The 17,773-nt window shown below is 47.5% G+C and overlaps 1 protein-coding gene across 1 annotated transcript; it reads right to left on the bottom strand.

Moving 5' to 3' along the window:
* Positions 1 to 8,359: 8,359 nt before the first annotated feature.
* On the bottom strand, positions 8,360 to 16,593 carry LOC119325083 (disease resistance protein RPM1-like). Its single transcript, XM_037598828.1, has 4 exons — positions 14,665 to 16,593; positions 14,476 to 14,571; positions 13,339 to 14,073; positions 8,360 to 10,560 (listed from the first exon to the last, which is right to left on the bottom strand). The coding sequence occupies exons 1-4, from the start codon at positions 15,721 to 15,723 to the stop codon at positions 8,737 to 8,739; spliced, it is 3,714 nt and encodes a 1,237-aa protein (XP_037454725.1). The 5' UTR covers positions 15,724 to 16,593; the 3' UTR covers positions 8,360 to 8,736.
* Between the last annotated feature and the right edge of the window lie 1,180 nt (positions 16,594 to 17,773).

Below are 17,773 nucleotides of genomic sequence, written 5' to 3' on the forward strand. Positions count from 1 at the left end.
CATTATCGATATCTAGTCACACAACTAATACACATGCATATTGATCTCCTTCTTAACAGTTCAAAAAGGTGCGGGAGAAGCTCCTAGAAATGGAGCGTGTAGAAGCACTTCAAGAGGAAATAGCGTGAGTTTTGCTCGACCAGGTCATAAATCCGAAGGGAGAATACTATTACCCGCTACCGCCCCCATGAAAACCACTTCCAATTGTCATCGTGCTCCGAAGGCACCAATTAGGCTAATGCCACTGGCTCCGAAGGCAACATGCATATGTAGGAGAAATTGTATATAGCTATACATGTGTGTATGTGTGAATTAATTAATATGGTGGTTTGTGAGACATTGATGATATATATATGCATGATTGGTTCTACTAGAAATTCTATTTATATATATATATATATATATATATATATATATATATATATATATATATATATATGCATAACGTGTACAATGTGTAGTATCGTAAAATACCAGTAAACGGAAAATAATTAAAATGGAAACACAAAATTAAATGAAAAAGAAATTATAAAACATAAAAACCCCCCAAACCTTATAGTACCGGTTGGTCTTACCAACCGGTACTAAAGGGTTCCAGGCCCCCGGAGCTGGCTCGTGCCACGTGGTTGCCCTTTAGCACCGGTTCATGATGAACCGGTACTAAAGGGGGGGGCCTTTAGTGACCACACTTCAGTGCCGGTTATGGAACCGGCACTAAAGGGCCTTACGAACCGGTGCTATTGCCCGGTTTTGCACTAGTGAAGGTTAGCAGCACTTCCTGGTTGGTCACGAGGTCCTGCATCAATCTATCTACTCTCTCCGTTCCTAAATACTTGTCTTTGTAGACATTTCAAATGACTACTACATACGGATGTATGTAGACATATTTTAGAGTGTAGATTCACTCATTTTGCTCCGTATGTAGTCACTTGTTGAAATGCCTAGAAAGACAAGTATTTAGGAACGGAGGGAGTAAAAGATTAAGTGATTCCATACATATCAAAAGAGGATTTGTTAGTTGAGTATCATCAATTTCATTCCTTTGAAATAAAATGCCTGCTACTCCAAGATTAACATACCCTCTGTATCAATTCAAGAGATACTGTCGGTGTACTGAACTGATGACATTGCAAAAAGTGCAGATTCAATCCTAAAAAAAATACTACAACCAATGGGCCGATACAGGTATGTAGTGTATGTATACGAAAGATCAGGGGTGAGTGAAAAAAACAGATTAGTATATTGATTCAAGGGGAAAAGAAGAAATACCCGCAAGTCCTCAGCACTACTCACGGCAGTCACGAGCTCGCAGCTATCCATGCGTCCGAGGAGAGGACAAGCGCACCATGAGGTGCTTGCGTCCGGCAATGTGCCGTCCTCCGTTAATCTGCTAGGCCAGGGGTGGCGGTGCGTGGAGGGCAGCGAGTAGGGGAGCTTGAAGCGGCGGCGCACAGGATCAACAGTACACGGGGTGGCCTGGTAGCGGCTCTTAATGCTCGGATCTACGACCGAATTCCCGCACACTGCTACGCTTGATCTCGCCAGCGTGCACATGAAGGGAGAGGGGACGGGGGTAGACTTCGAGGCAGAGGCGTCGGGTTCGGCTCACCTTGGGCATCTAGAGGAAGGGGTGAAGTCTAAATCGATGGGGGCCGGGGACTGCATCCATTGGACCAGGGCTATGTCGATCCAGTCGTGGAAGGAGATGGAGGTGGTTAGGGTAGTGCGGCGAGGCGGCCAGTGGGCTTAGGTGCGGCGGCGAGTGGGTTCAGGTGTGGCGGCGGCTTGGGGGAATCGCTCTGGCCTGGCCTGGGCACACGCGAGTCAGGCTGGACGGAACGAGCGGGCTTTTGGGCCCGCTCGTGGCCCGTTCAGGACCGGACCGGACGGTCCAGGACCGGTAGCAAAACTGGTCGGTCCGGGCTGCAATATTGGGCCCGAGAAAATGTCGGTCCGGTCCGGGCTTTAACCGAGCCGCTCGGTCGGACCGAGAAAACGCAGTCGCCGCCGTCACCGTTCGTCATCGTCGCACCCACCGGCAGCCCCACGGTGAACCACCATGTCCCCGAGGTTCCTCTCCCCTTCCTTCCTCTCCTCCCCGTGCGCCGTATCCTCTTGCCGCCGGTCGCCATCGCGGTCTTGCATGAACTGCCGCCGTTCTGGAGTTCTCGAACATGGCCTCAAACCCAACGGTGCCATCAATTCCTGCGAGTATTGCGGCTGCATGAGCTGAAATCATGCCATGAATCGAGCTGCGGGTCAAAACATTACAACTGAAAGGAACGAAAGAAAAGCCAGGAGCGAGTATTGCGGCCGTGCCGTCTCGCGTCCACCCGTACGCAGCTATGTTGCCGCTGCATGAGAATCGTGCTATCCCACAACCTCCCACACGGCCTAATCTAACTAACTGAAACTGAGTCAAGACGTGGACGTGCTCACACATGCACACGGTTCGTCAGTTAAACACAGGTGCAGAGGTGCTGTCAAACTTTCAGAAAATTCAGCTCGTCGGTTTCAGAAGATTCAGTTCGTCAGTATCGCTCCTCGACTTCATCACATCACTCACGCACGATCGCCCACCTCGCCGCTGCACCCGCACACATCGACGCTGGTGGTTGTTCCCGGTCCGCTCGGTCCAGTCGGTCCAGCCCGGGCTTGGTCGCCGCCGGTCCGGTCCCTGAAAACAGGACCGCTCGGCTGCTCGGTCCGGTCCGGCTCGGACCGACGGCGGCCGGTCCAAACGCCGGCTCGGACCGGGACCGGACCGGCTCGGACCGTGTCCACCCTGACACGCGAGGGCTGAGGAGAGGAGCCAGATGCGTTTTTTCCCAGCGAACCGTTTTTTCCTCTTGCGTGGGAGTTAAATGAGGAAGCGCGGGTTCAATAAAGAAAAAACAAAAGGACTTTTTTGCAAAAAGCCTGCGATGGTGAACCTGAAGACTCAATCCGTGCTTTATTATTAGGAAAAGATTTGCATCATCTGTTGGAGTTGGCCCTTTTTGAAGATGCAAAAAGCACTTTTTGGAGATGTAAATTTTTTACATCTCATGTTTTACATCTCCAAATTTGCATCTTCTATTGGAGATGCTATTTGGTGATATTTCTTTTTTAACACCCAAAGTTGAATTTCTGGATCCGCCACTGCTTAACAGCCAATTGTAGTGTAGTCTTAGCTAGTGGGCTCCGTCTGAGTCTTGCATATGGCTTTTGGATGCAACCGTTGGGAGACGGTAGCACATGATACTTACAACCGGTTTGGATGACGATCCAACAGTAGAATAGGTGTTTAGTCATTTTCTCCTATTTATGCCGGTTGTGGTGATTTTTTTGCTTCATTAATACTCAGTTTGAGACTTTGTACTGTACTACGTACTTGAGGCCGGGGATAGTCCTTCTTTTCTCAAAAAAATATAAATTCCTCCTCATAATGACCTAGCCTCAAAGATTCAGTCATAGGTTGCATCATTCTGGTGTTAATGGATGTAATAACGTCTTATATTATGGGACGAGGAGGGGTAACTTAGAGGAGTAGTTTATCAATCGGGATGGGTTCAACAAGCAACCATCCTCGACGTGACGTAAGCTATCCTGCTCAGCCTACGCATCCAAAGTTCCAAACTCACTATTGGGATCACCCTCTGCTATGGTCCTTGTACGTGGGCTGTGTGTGAGTGAGCCAGTATGAGCCGGTGTGTGCGTGTGTACTGTGGGGTTGCACAGTTAAGTAGCTGCTAGGTAGCTGTGTGAGGCAGTGTTGGTTGACTGAACAAACCTTATCTTCTCCTTCCTCTGAATCAAGTCTTCCTCCTCGGCTCTTTCTTGCTCTCCACGTCTCTGTGTTGTGAGTTCAACGATTCCATACCCCAGCCATGGCGAGGGAGTGCTACCAGTCGGTAGCACCCTCGGTCTCTCATCAACGGAGAAGGAGAAGAAGCTTTGCCCTGCCCCATTTGCTGTTGCCGTGACAGAGGAGGAAGACGGCTCAAGAAGCTCTGCCGCTCTAGATAAAGGATATGTCTGGTGGCGGAGCTTCATGTGGGCCAAAGGAGGCTCTATGAAAACTCTTGTGTACCCCTAATTATTAGGTTTGAATATCATAGATTTCTCAAAGTTCATGCATAACTTATTTTTTTTTTCACCCCCCTAAACTCTGATTAGCCCCCTCAACAAATCTGCATCAAGCTCCGCCACTGGAAATGTCATCCTGAATCTGCCGATGCCGACAAAGATATGGAGGCTGATGGGCTGAGAATCCTAGGAAGCCTTAGCAACAACGATCTCAAAGTCTGAAACATCACCCACGAAAAACGCCAGAAGAAGAAGAAAACATGCGCTGCCCCGAAACTGTGCTACTCCAGTCCAGCATCCCGACCAACTCATCACCAGATCTGAAGCAAAAAGCCACCGCTCACCAGATAGAAAAGCATGAACAAAACAACTCCGGTGTCCCATCTCGCTACAGTAGATCAAAGAGGAGACTCGTTTGGCGACCTCGGCGCCTGGGCTCCCACCGTCGATCTCGTCGGGCCCCCTCGCTTCCGGCGCCCTCGTCGGCGTCGTGAGGTGAGGGGGGCCCAGATCCACGCGTGGGCTGTATATATAGCTTAGTTTGGTGGCTGTAGCTAGGCTTTTGTTGTCGCGGCAGGCTCCTCGGCGTCGCGTTTGGCTCCGGCCAGGCGGCGAGGGCGGAGACGCCGGCGACTTGGTGTGCTTCGGGTGCTGCGTGGTCATGTCCATGGCGGCAGCTTCAGGTCTGCTGCTTGTGTGTGCTCCGATTCGTGCGCTCGATCTGGTTGGGCGCCCGCCGGCGTCGTCCTTGGCTCTGGCTCGGGAGGCGAGGGAGGAGTTGCACGCGAGTATGTATTCATCCTGGTGCTGCTCTGACCCGCGGGCTTCGTCGTCGGTGGCGGCCGCAGCTCGGGTGCGTTTTCGCGGGGACGACGCTTGGTTGGAGGCTGCGTCTCGTCGGCTTTTTGTTCTTCTGGGGCTCGTTCCACCTCGAGCTCGTCTTCTCGGACGGGATCGACGGGCCATCGGCGTAGATTCCTGCCGCTCGTCTTGGGCGGTGAGGTTAGGTTTGGCCTAGCCGGCGTGTGCGGCGGCGGGCTTGGTGTGCTCGAGTTTGGTCGAGGAGGCGGTGCCGTCGACCAGATCGGGAGTTTTGCTTCCTCGGTTTCATCCCTACCACGTCGACACGTCCTCCGGTGTCGATGGGAAGCCGGTGGAGTCCTGTACAGGAGTGCTCAGGCCGGCGTTGGTCACCTGTGCGGTGGCAGCGGCGGCTGGCGAGAGATTTGGCGGCCCAGCACTCGGGTGGTGGTTTGTGGTGGCAGATCTGGTGATTCTCCTTCGACTTCGTCAAACGGAGGTGCCGGAGCTGGAACCGAGGATTTGCACGGGGATGTTCCCCGGTCGACGTGCCACAGCAGCTACGCCTCGCCGTTCGCGGTGGGGCTCATCTTCGACTCAGAAAGCCGTTTCCGGCGATGGTGTGCCCTCGGTTCAGGGCTTGGTGGTTTCTGGCGTCTCCCTTTGTTGTTCGTCTCGGCGGTGGCGGTCGGCGGCTGGTGTTGGCTCTTTCTGCGTTAAGGCCCCCCCGGACCGGATTGTACTTTCTTTTTCTTTGGGGGTCTTTTCGCATTTGTGTTGGGACACCTGGGGTCTCTCGTGGTCTCTCGGCCATGCTGCGTATGTGCTATGTTTGTAACGTTTGTTGGTTAATGAGATATGCAGTTATCCTCAAAAAAAAAAAAACAACTCCGGTGTCCCTTTCTTGGCTTCTGTTAGGAATCTGTATGTATTGTATAGACGATGGTGCTGCAAGGGGAAGCAACCAATACTATAGTACTAACAAAACCTGACAACTGCATTCAATCCGGTGACGTCAATTCCAAAAGAAACGCCTATCCCATGATCAAAATGCTCCCAATAACGCCACCATACCCTTAACGCCTATCAGCCATGTTAGTTAGGGTGGGATTTAGCTTTGAACCTTGTTTGATTGTTCAAACACCAGACTCATGGAAAACTGCTACGGCCTGGGTATCTATAACAGGACAGGTCGCCCAGAACAAAGTCCACAGTACGTTCGTTACATTACAATATGATCAGCTTTTGCAATGGAACACAATATATAGCTAATGGTCTGCATAATGAAATAAACAGATGTATGGAGCTGCAGAAACTCACAAGATGCAAATTAAGGTCCTTTTTTGCCTCGCCATCCTCCCATGTTTCAGATATGACAGTTCCAGCTCTAACTTATGACTGACGAAAGAGAGTAGTTGAAGTAGTTGCAACAGAGTAAAAGATGCAATGTATATATGTTGCCGTATCACATTCGGTACCAGCCAGCGGGCACCACCTCCCTCTCCTCCCCCGCCGCCGCCGGCGTGCGCCGCCGGGCGAAGCCCGTGCGGTGCCGGCGGCGGTGGGACTGTTCTCTCGCGGCGGCCGTTTTCCCTGGCATCGCGGAACTGCGGGTGGGCGCTGCTAGAAGCGGATCTGGCGCTGTTCGCGCAGCCTGTCCGCTCAAGATGGTGGTGCTCGGCCCGGCAGCATCGTGGTGGTTCCTCCGGCGAACCATGGTGCTGTAGATCTGGCGGTTGGCGGCGTTTTGGTGGCTCCTGGCTCGTGGATCCGGCAGATGGCGTGGCGACCGGCAGCTTCTGCCGGTGCGGCGGCGCCCTCTTGGCGGGGCAGCGGCTGCTGCGGGGTGCCTGGGCTTCGGCCTGGCAGCTCAGCTGCGGGATGGGGTGGGGTGGCGGCCCCCCCTCCTGGCTTGGTGCTGCAGATCTGGCCGGATTGCTAGCCCGGTGTGGCTGGCAGCGTGGTGGAGGGTGCCGGGGCGGCGACCCTGGATTAGGTGATGTGCCAGATCTGCTCTCCGACGGCCGTGGCGGCGCGCGTGGTGCGCGTGGGTGCGTCTATTGCTTGGCTGCGGCCGGCGGCGATGGTGGTCGGCGGGGCGCGGCTTGGGTAGGCGGGATCTGGCCTGCGGTGGACCGGATTTGGTCACGTGCAGCGGCGGGCTGCAGTGACCCTTCCTCTGTGATGGTGCATGGAGCAGTGCTTCGCAATCTACCGGTGCTTCTCGGAGGTGTTCTGCTCACTTGGGCGAAAGCCACTGCTCCTGCCGGAGCCGGCGATGGTGACGCCCGCGGGTGCCGCTTACCTCCTTGGAGGCATTGCTGTCATGGTGACTTCCCCTTCGAGGCTCCTAGGGAAACCCATGTTCCTGGTCTGTCCGGAACGGCCGATGGCGGCGCGTTTCGCGCCGCTTTCCTTCCTGAAGGCATCAGCTTAGTGGATTGTATGGTGGCTGCTCACTGCGGGTGGGACGGTGGTGGTGGTGCGGCCGGATTGCGCTGATGTGCTCGGAGAAGCGATCCAGGTGTAGACTCGGCTCCTTGATGCCCTTCGGCTTCGCCGGCGGTGCCGTTGTTGTGATGTAGTCTCGGCTGCGTGTGGCTCTTCGTCCGGGTGGACTCGGTCGCTCGTTGCCTTTCGGCTGTGCCAATAGCCTTGAGGCATCATGGATGGTCTCGGTTGATTGGAGCTCTTCGTCTACGGTGGTGGTGTTCTCGTGTGGCTCAGGTTGGTAATGATTGCTCAAGACCCTCTCATGGTTACCATTGTGTTGCGGTGAGCTTGGTGCTCTTGGTGTTGTCTCGAATCATTTTTGCTCAAGGATGTCGCAAGATGCCTCTCAACCTGCTTTCTTTCCGTCTTTCTGTGGCGGAGCCCCAGTCAAGGTACGTGTCTGGGATGACACTCGTTGATTGTAGATGCTCCTGAGTTGTGCCATGGGGTCGGTTTGCTCGCCGATGCGTTCGGCTGTTTGCAAAGTCCTGGTATTGTGATCTCTCGACGACACCCCACATCTACTTCTGTCTCTCATGGTAATGGTCTTATGTCTGCCGCTAGGCCGTGCCTTGTACGGTTTTCGGCCCGGTTTTCCCTTATAAACGGGTCAATTTGTTAAGGTTTTTGATCTGGTTTTCCTTATAAACTGGATCACCACTCTGGCATTTTGGCCACTTTGAGTAATATATTCAGGTGGGGAAACTCCCCCCGGGTGATTCTCAAAAAAAAAACGTTCAGGATAAATTTGGTCTAATGTATACATAAGTATGAAGGGTAGCTATCAAACATAGTTGATTATAAATAATAATACTAATCTGCCAATATATATAGCCTGCAGGTTTGTGTGCGACACCTTTGGTTACTTTTGTTGGTCTTGATGTTTCAAATCCTCCAACTACTGGTATAATAATGCAAAGACAACAAGTCAGAGACCTGAGATATCATCAAAGCTGGAGAATCATACATCTGCGCATTTCTCATAATTTGGTTGACGTAGAGTAAAAACTAGCATCCAATTCAAGCTGCAATGTGATGGTGTAATGGTGTTGCATCAAATCCGATGATGCTTTTTACCCCGCCAGTCAAATATGCGATGATACTACAATGGAAAACAATGAATGAATAGTACTCCTTCCGTCCCAAAATAAGTGACTCGGCTTTGTTTCCCAAAATAAGTGACTCAGCTTTGTACTAGCTTTACTAAAGCTAGTACAAAGTTGAGTCACTTATTTTGGGACGGAGGGAGTACTAAAGCTCTAAAAATAAAATCTGCCTGTTCGCTCAAAGGAAAAAGAAGCTACAACATAGAGCAGCAAGTACGTACACCAGGAAAGATGCCGTGAGATACACACACACATACACAAAGTTTAGTCAATACTCAATATTCACTCTGACGTTGTTCATATGCTTCGCTGCCTGCCTCTGCACCTCTTCCTTCAACTTTTCACTGACACGATGACTCAACCAATTTTCAGTGACACGTTGACCCAACTGAATTTCCTTGAGGCTTGTGAGGGTTGACATCCCGGAGAATACTTTCAGCTCTTCGCACCCAACAACCTGTAGCAGCTCGAGCTTAGGCATTGTGTCTTCTTCAAACAACACTGACTGAAGGTAGTGTAAGGCACGGAGCTCCAGCACCACGAGACTTGGGAAAGATGATCTCTGAAAATGGAGCTGTGTCCCCACAAACGAACTCCACTTCAGGCGAAGAACTGTAAGATTTGGTAGAAACCCAAGGGCATGTATGACATCATCTTCTTGCTTCAATCTGCAATACAATAGCACCAACTTGGAGAGGTTATTAAGCTTACCGATCCATTCTTTTGCATTGACAAGCACACCTTTCAGAGTGAGGCTCTCAAGACTGCTTGGTGGCAACAAACCCTCACCCAAACAATCATCTAACTCATACCCCTCTTTCAAGACGTCAACTGCTTTAACTGTCAAAGATTGAAGTTGATTGTGACCAGCAATGGCAGACCATAACTCATTGCTATTTTCGCCACTGATACCACATACTTTAAGCTTACGCAGCTGAGTTAGCTCCCCAAGCTCTTTTAGGGTGGCCTTTCCATTGCCACAAGAAACATCGACATAATCTAGTGTGTGAAGGGCCTTCAATTTACCAATCCCTCTACAAATTACAACATTTTCTGGACGCTCCTTAGAGAAGCGGTATAGGTTGAATATATCACGCCTGTTCAAACAAGCATCTAAAACCTGTACACTCATGAAAAAACCATCTCCGCGGAGGTGCTGTAGCTTCTGAAGGTTGGTGATTGTTGTTGGCAACTCATCTACATATGTACCTCGAACATCCAGTGTTTCAAGGTCCCGCAAATTCCACAAAGAATTAGGCAGGCATGAAATGTTCAAACACCCTCGAAGAGAAAGGTACTTGAGGTGACGGAGCTGCCCAATTTGATCAAGATGATGATCTTCTAACCCTGGTGTGTCTTCTAAGTCAAGAACTCGGAGGAACCTCATATTGTGGGAGATGAAAAACGATCTCCACTCCCCGAACACAGTCAATGACCGTACGTGTGACAAGTCAAGCTTGCTCTCCACCACATCTTTATCCCCCTGCCAGTTGCTGCCTATGACAAGATGACGTATTGCACCTTGTGTGTCACTCAAACAACATCCTTCCTCCAGCGTTAAAACAAGGTTTTCCTCCCTAGCCTTCGAGATGCATATTTCACGCATCATATCATGAAGTTGGCAATAATTGATTTTCTGACTGTATAGGTTTATCCCTTCCCCTGGCAGGATCATACTCCTATCTAAGAGCTCATCAAAGTACCTCCGAGAAACTTCAGTTGCAGTCATGCCATGCATATCCCTTGAGTAACCCTCTGCAATCCACCGCCTCACCAAGCGACCCCACCTAATTCTATAGTCTTCTGGAAATATTGACAGGTATAAGAAAACAGACTTGAGATGGTATGGCAAACCATTGTAGCTCCTCATAAGAATTGTCTTTATTGCCCTAAGTTCAGGATTTATTTCCAATTCTGCGTTAATACCATCACTCATCTTCTTCCATTCGGTAGCAGTTTTTGGCTTGGTGGCTAGGAACCCTCCGATGGTCGATATTGCAAGGGGAAGTCCACCACATTTCTGTAGGACAAGTCTTGCTTGCTCTATCATAGCTGGGAATATATTATTATTTTCAACATTGTTCTTGAATACCTGCAGCAGATATAATTTGGCAAAGTTAACTATCTTTTGCATGTTCTATTATATTATTAAGACAATAGTAAAGAAATGATGGAGATTCGCTACTCTCATGTTAATGCATTAACGGACGAGATTGCTTGACGTAAACAATAGCCTTCACAAGTGCCATGTAATAGTCCAATACACCGTGATGAGATACATACTAAAAGTTAAAAGTTTGTGTACGCATCGACAACAGAGGTCCAGAGCAGTCTGGTTCGTACATTGGGTGTGGTGATGTAGTGCTGGAAATAGCAAGTCATTAGGCAAATCAAGTGCGTGATTGCATCGGCATAAAAATTGGTTACTAATAAATTAGGCTGTAGCAAATTTTCTGTTTAACAACTTTGATTTTTTTATGGTTCTTTTTTGCAGCTACCTGCAAGTTTTCCGACATTATGGAATATGCCTAAAGAGTGGGAAGTTCCATACATCCACACTCAGGAGAAACATGCCACCATCCATGACTCATCGTATGGTCATGACTGGACATAGCGATTGAGAAAGGCATAATTTTAGAAACAAAACAAGAGTAGGAACTAATCAGCAAGTAGAAGATAATTTCAAGTTGTACCTGGGAGCACGTGCTCCCGAGTCGGGGAAAAGTGTGTATATTATTAAAGAAGTCCAAAAACAATGACACACATTCATGTCGATGTTCTATGTGCACATGTGTCGTCAGAAATACACAGTTTTGTGGTCTTGGTAAAAAACAAATCTTGTGCTTCAACATTGCTTTTTAGGCACTTGGTTTCTGTTTATTTTCCATGAAAGCACAAAAGATTTGCGCTTTGTTACACTGATAGAAAAGAACAACTTACATGCTTAAGACTTGCTGTTACGGCCAAACACCAACACGAAAGGCAACAGTTCACAAACCAGCCACTCAATACAACAGGCACTCCACCAAAGCAACAGACACACAAGATATGAGATAGACCAGCCGAAATCTCCGTCGCGGGTGAAGAGAATCTAGCTCCGCAATAAAGGACAGAGTTAGGCCGCCCCAACTTGAGTGAAGAGGTGTGGCCCATCAACGGCAGCAAAACCACCACCTCGCACTACCGACAAAGGAACCCCTGCTACACTAAGGTGCATCCTCCTCCCACCAAGTAGGGAAAATACTCCACACCTGGTAATTGCCAGCCCACCACCCCGCTGAGGCCCCAACATGCCACACATCACGACGCACCACTCCCGATGTCCAAATCCGCATCCCGGTCGCGTAGACCAACTATGGCGCCTGCCAGAATTCAGTATGCTAGTTCAGGTCTAATATTTTCCAAGATCTATTGGTGGTCATTTTGCTAGATCAAATATTTTGGTATGTACAAGAATATTGGAGTATAAATTTATTCTTAAAAAAAGACATCAGTTTAATATACTTAGTATTTAAAAAGATAGTAAGGTCCTCTATTTCACTCTTAGGTGTTTCGCACTACTTTCGTCCAACCTTACGTACACTCCCCCCTCCCTCTCCCTCTCTCCCTGTTTGGATTTTTTTCCTTCCACCTTTTTGAACTCGCGTGTATATGCACCTCTTATCTGGACCATCCAGTTTTGCATTAATGTTCGTCTGTACAATCTTCACTTTTTGATTTTTCCTAAACCTTAAAACATTTGAACTTGAAACTTTGAAAGTCAACATCACACAAGTACCAGGATGTGCAGAAAGTGTTTCTGATTTTTCTAAAGAAAAAAATAATATCTAAAACAATAAAACTTATTACAAATTTGTTATTTGAGACATTTATGTTTCACCAAAAAAATCACAAACATTTTCTGCACAAAGTAGTACTTGTGTGACGTTGACCTCCACAGTTTCCAGGTCAAACGTTTTCTTGTTTGGCAGGAAGAAAGAAGAGAAGTTTATATATAGAGAAAGTGAAGGGGAGCCTTGGCGCAGTGGTAAAGCTGCTGCCTTGTTACCATGAGGTCACGGGTTCAAGTCCCGGAAACATCTTCTTACAGAAATGTAGGGAAAGGCGGCATACAATAGACCCAAAGTAGTCGGATCCTTCCCCGAACCCTGCGCAAGCGGGAGCTACATGCACCGGGCTGCCCTTTTTTTATATATAGAGAGAGAAAGTACAGAAAAAGTTGATGATCCCGACTAGGGGTGCACCCCGCACCTACACTCAAGCTCAAAAACTCCACTGATGTTTTTTCATTCACTTAGTTGCAACTAATTGGAACTTTTGCCAAAGACCTGGCCCATCCGCCGATAACTCAATACTTTTGGCATCCATTATTGGACCTTGGTGTTTTCTCTGAAAACCGCCTGAACTATCCTATTAGTTATCGACTTACCAACAGATATTATGTTTCCTTTGATAAGCCAATAAATACTTACCAACTACTCCCTCCGTTCCTAAATATAAGTCTTTCTAGAGATTCCACTACGAACTACATACGGAGCAAAATGAGTGAATCTACACTCTAAAGTACGTCTATATACATCAGTATATAGTCCGCATTGAAATCTCTAAAAAGACTTATATTTAGAAACGGAGGGAGTAGGATCTTACTTCTAAACACAAGCACATTAATATGGGCAGGTAAATCATGGGCTAACTTACTAGAATATTTATACCCCATTGCAAAGTATAGACAATTATCTAGTTGTACTTATAAAATTCGAATTGCGAGAAATATGTCAAGCTTACGAATATAATCTTACGTAAGGCAAAACTAATAAACATGAAGCAAAACTCATATGTAACGGAGGAAAGGACTGTAGTATAGAAGTACCTTCTTTATGAGGAGATCAAGTGCGTCATCATCTTTCAGACCTTCAAGACAGTACATGTTCTTGTCTACTATTGAACAATGTTTGGCAATGTTTTTTTCTCTTGTCGTGACTATTATCCTTCCAGCATTATGTAAACACTGTTTGATAGAATCCCATTCAGAAATGGACCATATATCGTCAATAACAACAAGACACTTCTTTCTTTTTAGTACCCGAGCTAGCTCATCATTTAACCCTTGAAGTTTCATCTTTTGCACTCCAGTTGATGTTGATCCAGCAGGATTTTCTTGAATAGTAATCTGAAACTGCAAAGCCAAATCCCTAAGGAGTACCTCAGGATTAAAAGGACGCATTGCAGTGGCCCAAGCACACTTCCAACCACCAAGCTGCTGGCTTCGGTAGATGCTTCGGACAAGAGTGGTTTTTCCAAGACCCCCCATTCCCCAAACTGAGATCACCTTACAGCCTTGATCATTGTCTGGTTGGCCAACTAATTTGATAAGAATAGATTTCTCTGTCTCTCGCCCACAGATCACTTCATCAGCCAGTGCCAGTGTCCTGCTGCGATCAAACTTCTTTCTAGCAGTTGAGTTGCAAGCTTTGTCTTCACCTGCGCTATTCGGTTCTTGGTTTTCCACCTGTATTTCATCGGTGGGCATTGATGTGTTTTTCTCAGCATTAGTAACGTTGTTTGACTCGGGAACAGGCTCGGCAGAACATGGTGCACACGTAGCCTGAACAAAGAACAAATCTATGAGAATTTATGTACTTATGCTCTACATATTTTCAAATCTAGACTACCTGCATGGTTCTGAAAAATTGGGGATCTGCAAGTGCACACTTTCAATGAGTGCAGTATGCCTAACAAATTATGTAAGTTCATAAATATCCTGAATTCAACATCAAAGAGGCATGTCCTGACTCCCGACGTGGCTCAGCATCATTCCCCTCAAATTTTGAAGTTTGCTAAATACCAGGATTAACTAATCCATAAACACATGTTTAAGGAATCAAATTTGACTAGGTAAAAGTTCATATGGATAAAAGGAGCACACTACCGAACATTTATACAAATCAAATATAATTGATGGGCATGGAAGTCAAATTTGAAATTTCATCAGCTGTCAGAGTCCCACCTTCAGTTTCTCCTTCTCCACAGCAGCAAGTCTTGCTTTGTTGGTGTCAACCATTTCCACATTAATACTGCCTATGCTGACCTGCTCCTCTGAATTCTACAATTAGACGCGAAATGAAAACAAGAATCAATCGTCCATAATGAAAAAGAAACAACTTTATGACAGAAATCAAGCAAGAAAATGACCTACCTTCTTGTGAAACAAATAAATAGTTTGATCACATGACAATGGCTTGAACTCCGAAACTTGGAATGGTTTCTCTGTGCACAATCGTGCAATTTCAACTTGCTGCGTGGAAACGATGATTCTACTTTGTTTCTTATTGTCAGGAAAATACTTTTTAATGCAATGCCACTCTTCTATTGTGGACAGGTCATTTATGACAACCAGGTAGCTATTGCTACATAACTGCGCTTTAAGCATATGGACTAAATCTCTTTGATCCATCTTCTCAATGTTAGCCAGAACACCTGTTTCTTGCTCTACCTTTCCAACCTCATCATGGGAATTTTCATAAAACTGACTTACCAAACTCCTGAGGAACTCTTGCGGGTTGAAAGGATGCGTCAACCTAATCCAAGCACATAATCCAAAGCTTTTTAGTACCAACGGGTCATCATAAACCTCTTGGATGGCAAACGTCTCTCCGAGATTACCGCTAGTTGCCCACACGATGATCACTCTAAGGTTCACATAGTGGCTGGTAATCAGATGGTGGAGGTCCACCTCTGATGATTTTTTAGGCTCCAAGGTGAAGAGCCTTGCTTCATTGATGATGCCAAGCATTGCCGCAGTGGCAATGTTGGCCTGCTTCTCAGCCGCGGTAGACTTGGAGCCTGAGCTCTCCCTGATGAGGTGGTAGCGCAGGTTCCTGTTGCTCACATCCTCCACCTCAGCCCTCAGCTGCTTCACCACCTTGGAGATGCGGCGCCGATCCCCTAGGTCGCGGGGGATGCACCCCAATATTGGCTTTTTCTCCGAGTGGAGGCCAAAATCCATGAGGCTGTCCTCCACTTTGTAGGCGAGAACCCCGACCTGTTTCACCCAGGTGGTGAGCACCTTGTTCTGGCTTTGCTCCTCGTCAGCGGTCATCAGGAATGACTGCATCATTTGCAGCTCATCTTTGATGAAGTTCACATCGCGTTCAACGCCGAGCTGTAGGGCGATTTCCTCCGCCGCCTTGGATGTGGCATAGCCCAGTGCGCCGCCTAGCGCAGCCTTCCCCAAGCTCAGCCCCGTCGCCTCCATGGCTTTGCTTCCTGGCTGTGATATGGAGGTGTTGGTGCTAATTGGCAGATATGAGTGTAGCTAGCTGCTGAGAAGGGCCGGTGGATTAATAAGGGGAATCCATTCCAGCTACAAGCCTTATGTCAAGTTGGCATTTTTATTGGTCTTCATTACAAACTGATGTGCGCTGGAATCCTAAGTCCTAATAAAAAAGTAATTTAGCTACATGGCTGGCTCTAGTTAAACAAACAAGTATTATTCCTTGCTTAGTATGCTGGGTGTCGACATATCTTCTTGGAGGGGCACTAGCAATTTGATTGAATTGGATATAACTCAAGCATCAGGTAACCATAAGTTATAGTGAGGCAGCACATGGCACAACCACTCGGCCTAAACAGCAACAAAACAGACGAATCATGGTTCGTACTAGTACTACGGACTAATTAATCATTCCAACCACCCAATTAACAACAAAACATTTGCCAGACTGCCGTGATGAAAAGGTTATGACGAATGGGCTCTCTGCATGCTTGATATGATGGTAACCATTAATTAGTGAGGCAGCACATGGCACAACCACTCTGCCTAAATGACAAGAACGAAGAAAAAGCATGGTTCGTACTATAATTAATCATTCCAACCACCAATTAACAATAAAAAGTTTGCCCGACGGCCATGATGAAATGTTAACTTATGATGAATGGGCTCTCTGCATCTTTGGTATGATGGTGACTGTTGAACAGCCCCTGATTAAACAAACAAGCATCGCTCCTTGATTCGAGCAAACACATATGACGCAGCAACTGAATTGAGGAGGCTGAATCCTTATACTCTACTGCACTATTTTCGTGTAGCAAAAAAAAAGAAGGCTCTTACTCCCTCCGTTCCTAAATATAAGTCTTTGTAGAGATTTCACCATGGACTACATACGAAGCAAAAATGAGTGAATCTACACTCTAAAATGCATCTACATGCATCTGTATGTGGTTCATAGTGGAATCTCTCCAAAGACTTATATTTAGGAAACGGAGGGGTACTGTTTTTGCTGTCGGCTCAAAGTACATTTACTGTATTTGCCGGAAAGAATAAGTATATTTACTGCAAATAGTTATAGCAAAGCATATCCGGCGCACATCCCATATGCACAATTACAGACACAAGAAGACTGACTGCATAAGTCTAGATAGTATAATCTCTGATGACTAGAAAACAGCTCAGACAGGTAGTTAAGCCTTGAGGTGATTTGCATCCATCCAGCTTAATCAAATTTAACTTTGAGATTATTAGTTGTCCAAAGCAGCTGTCCACCAACTTAATTTGGCTTTGAGATTAGTTTTCCACGGGGCCAACCCCATTTCGATCGACAACGCCAAGAGGCAGATATTAGTTTGATTTTAAGACCTGACTATTAGTAGTATAATTTTATGCCCTGAATTTGGAGACTAGTTTAGCTGGATCTTATTTTGATCTTTGGTCGCAGAAATGTGGAGATTTATTTAGCTAGAAAATTACACTTACAACAAGCAAAATAGTACGTACACAATTAAATTAGGTTGTACCTTCACTGCGGCCCGGGGTGGGGAGCTCCAGCTCGCGGGAGACTGCGGCCATGTCGGCGTTCACAAAGAATCCGTCGGCGCAGCTTGGGCTCCGCCGCGGCGGAGGGGAGGTGGTGTGCACGCGAACATGACTCTGAAGTCAGATTCGCCGCCGCCGCCTTCACATAGAGGGCCGCCGCGAACGAACCACCGGAGGGGCGAGGCAACCGAAACCGCCGGTGTAGCAGCGCCTGCCGCAGTCAGATCGCCGCCGCAATCCAACCTCCCGATTCCGCCGTTGGACTGCCATCGCACCCCGCCGCCCTGCCGTCGAAGAGGATCAGACGAGAGGAGCAATGATTTTGGAGCGATGACTGTGTGCTGGAGGGAAGCGCACCTTGGCCTTACGCTTTCGTATTGGGGAAGTGTATTCTTTCAACTTTACGCGACTCCCTCTGTTTTTTCTTTTCTTTTGAGGGGAGCGATTCTCTGTGTTTACGAGTTAGTTTCGAAATACTTCACAACTTTAAATA

Source organism: Triticum dicoccoides, chromosome 6B (assembly GCF_002162155.2).
Source record: "Triticum dicoccoides isolate Atlit2015 ecotype Zavitan chromosome 6B, WEW_v2.0, whole genome shotgun sequence".
NCBI classification, from domain to species: Eukaryota; Viridiplantae; Streptophyta; class Magnoliopsida; order Poales; family Poaceae; genus Triticum; species Triticum dicoccoides.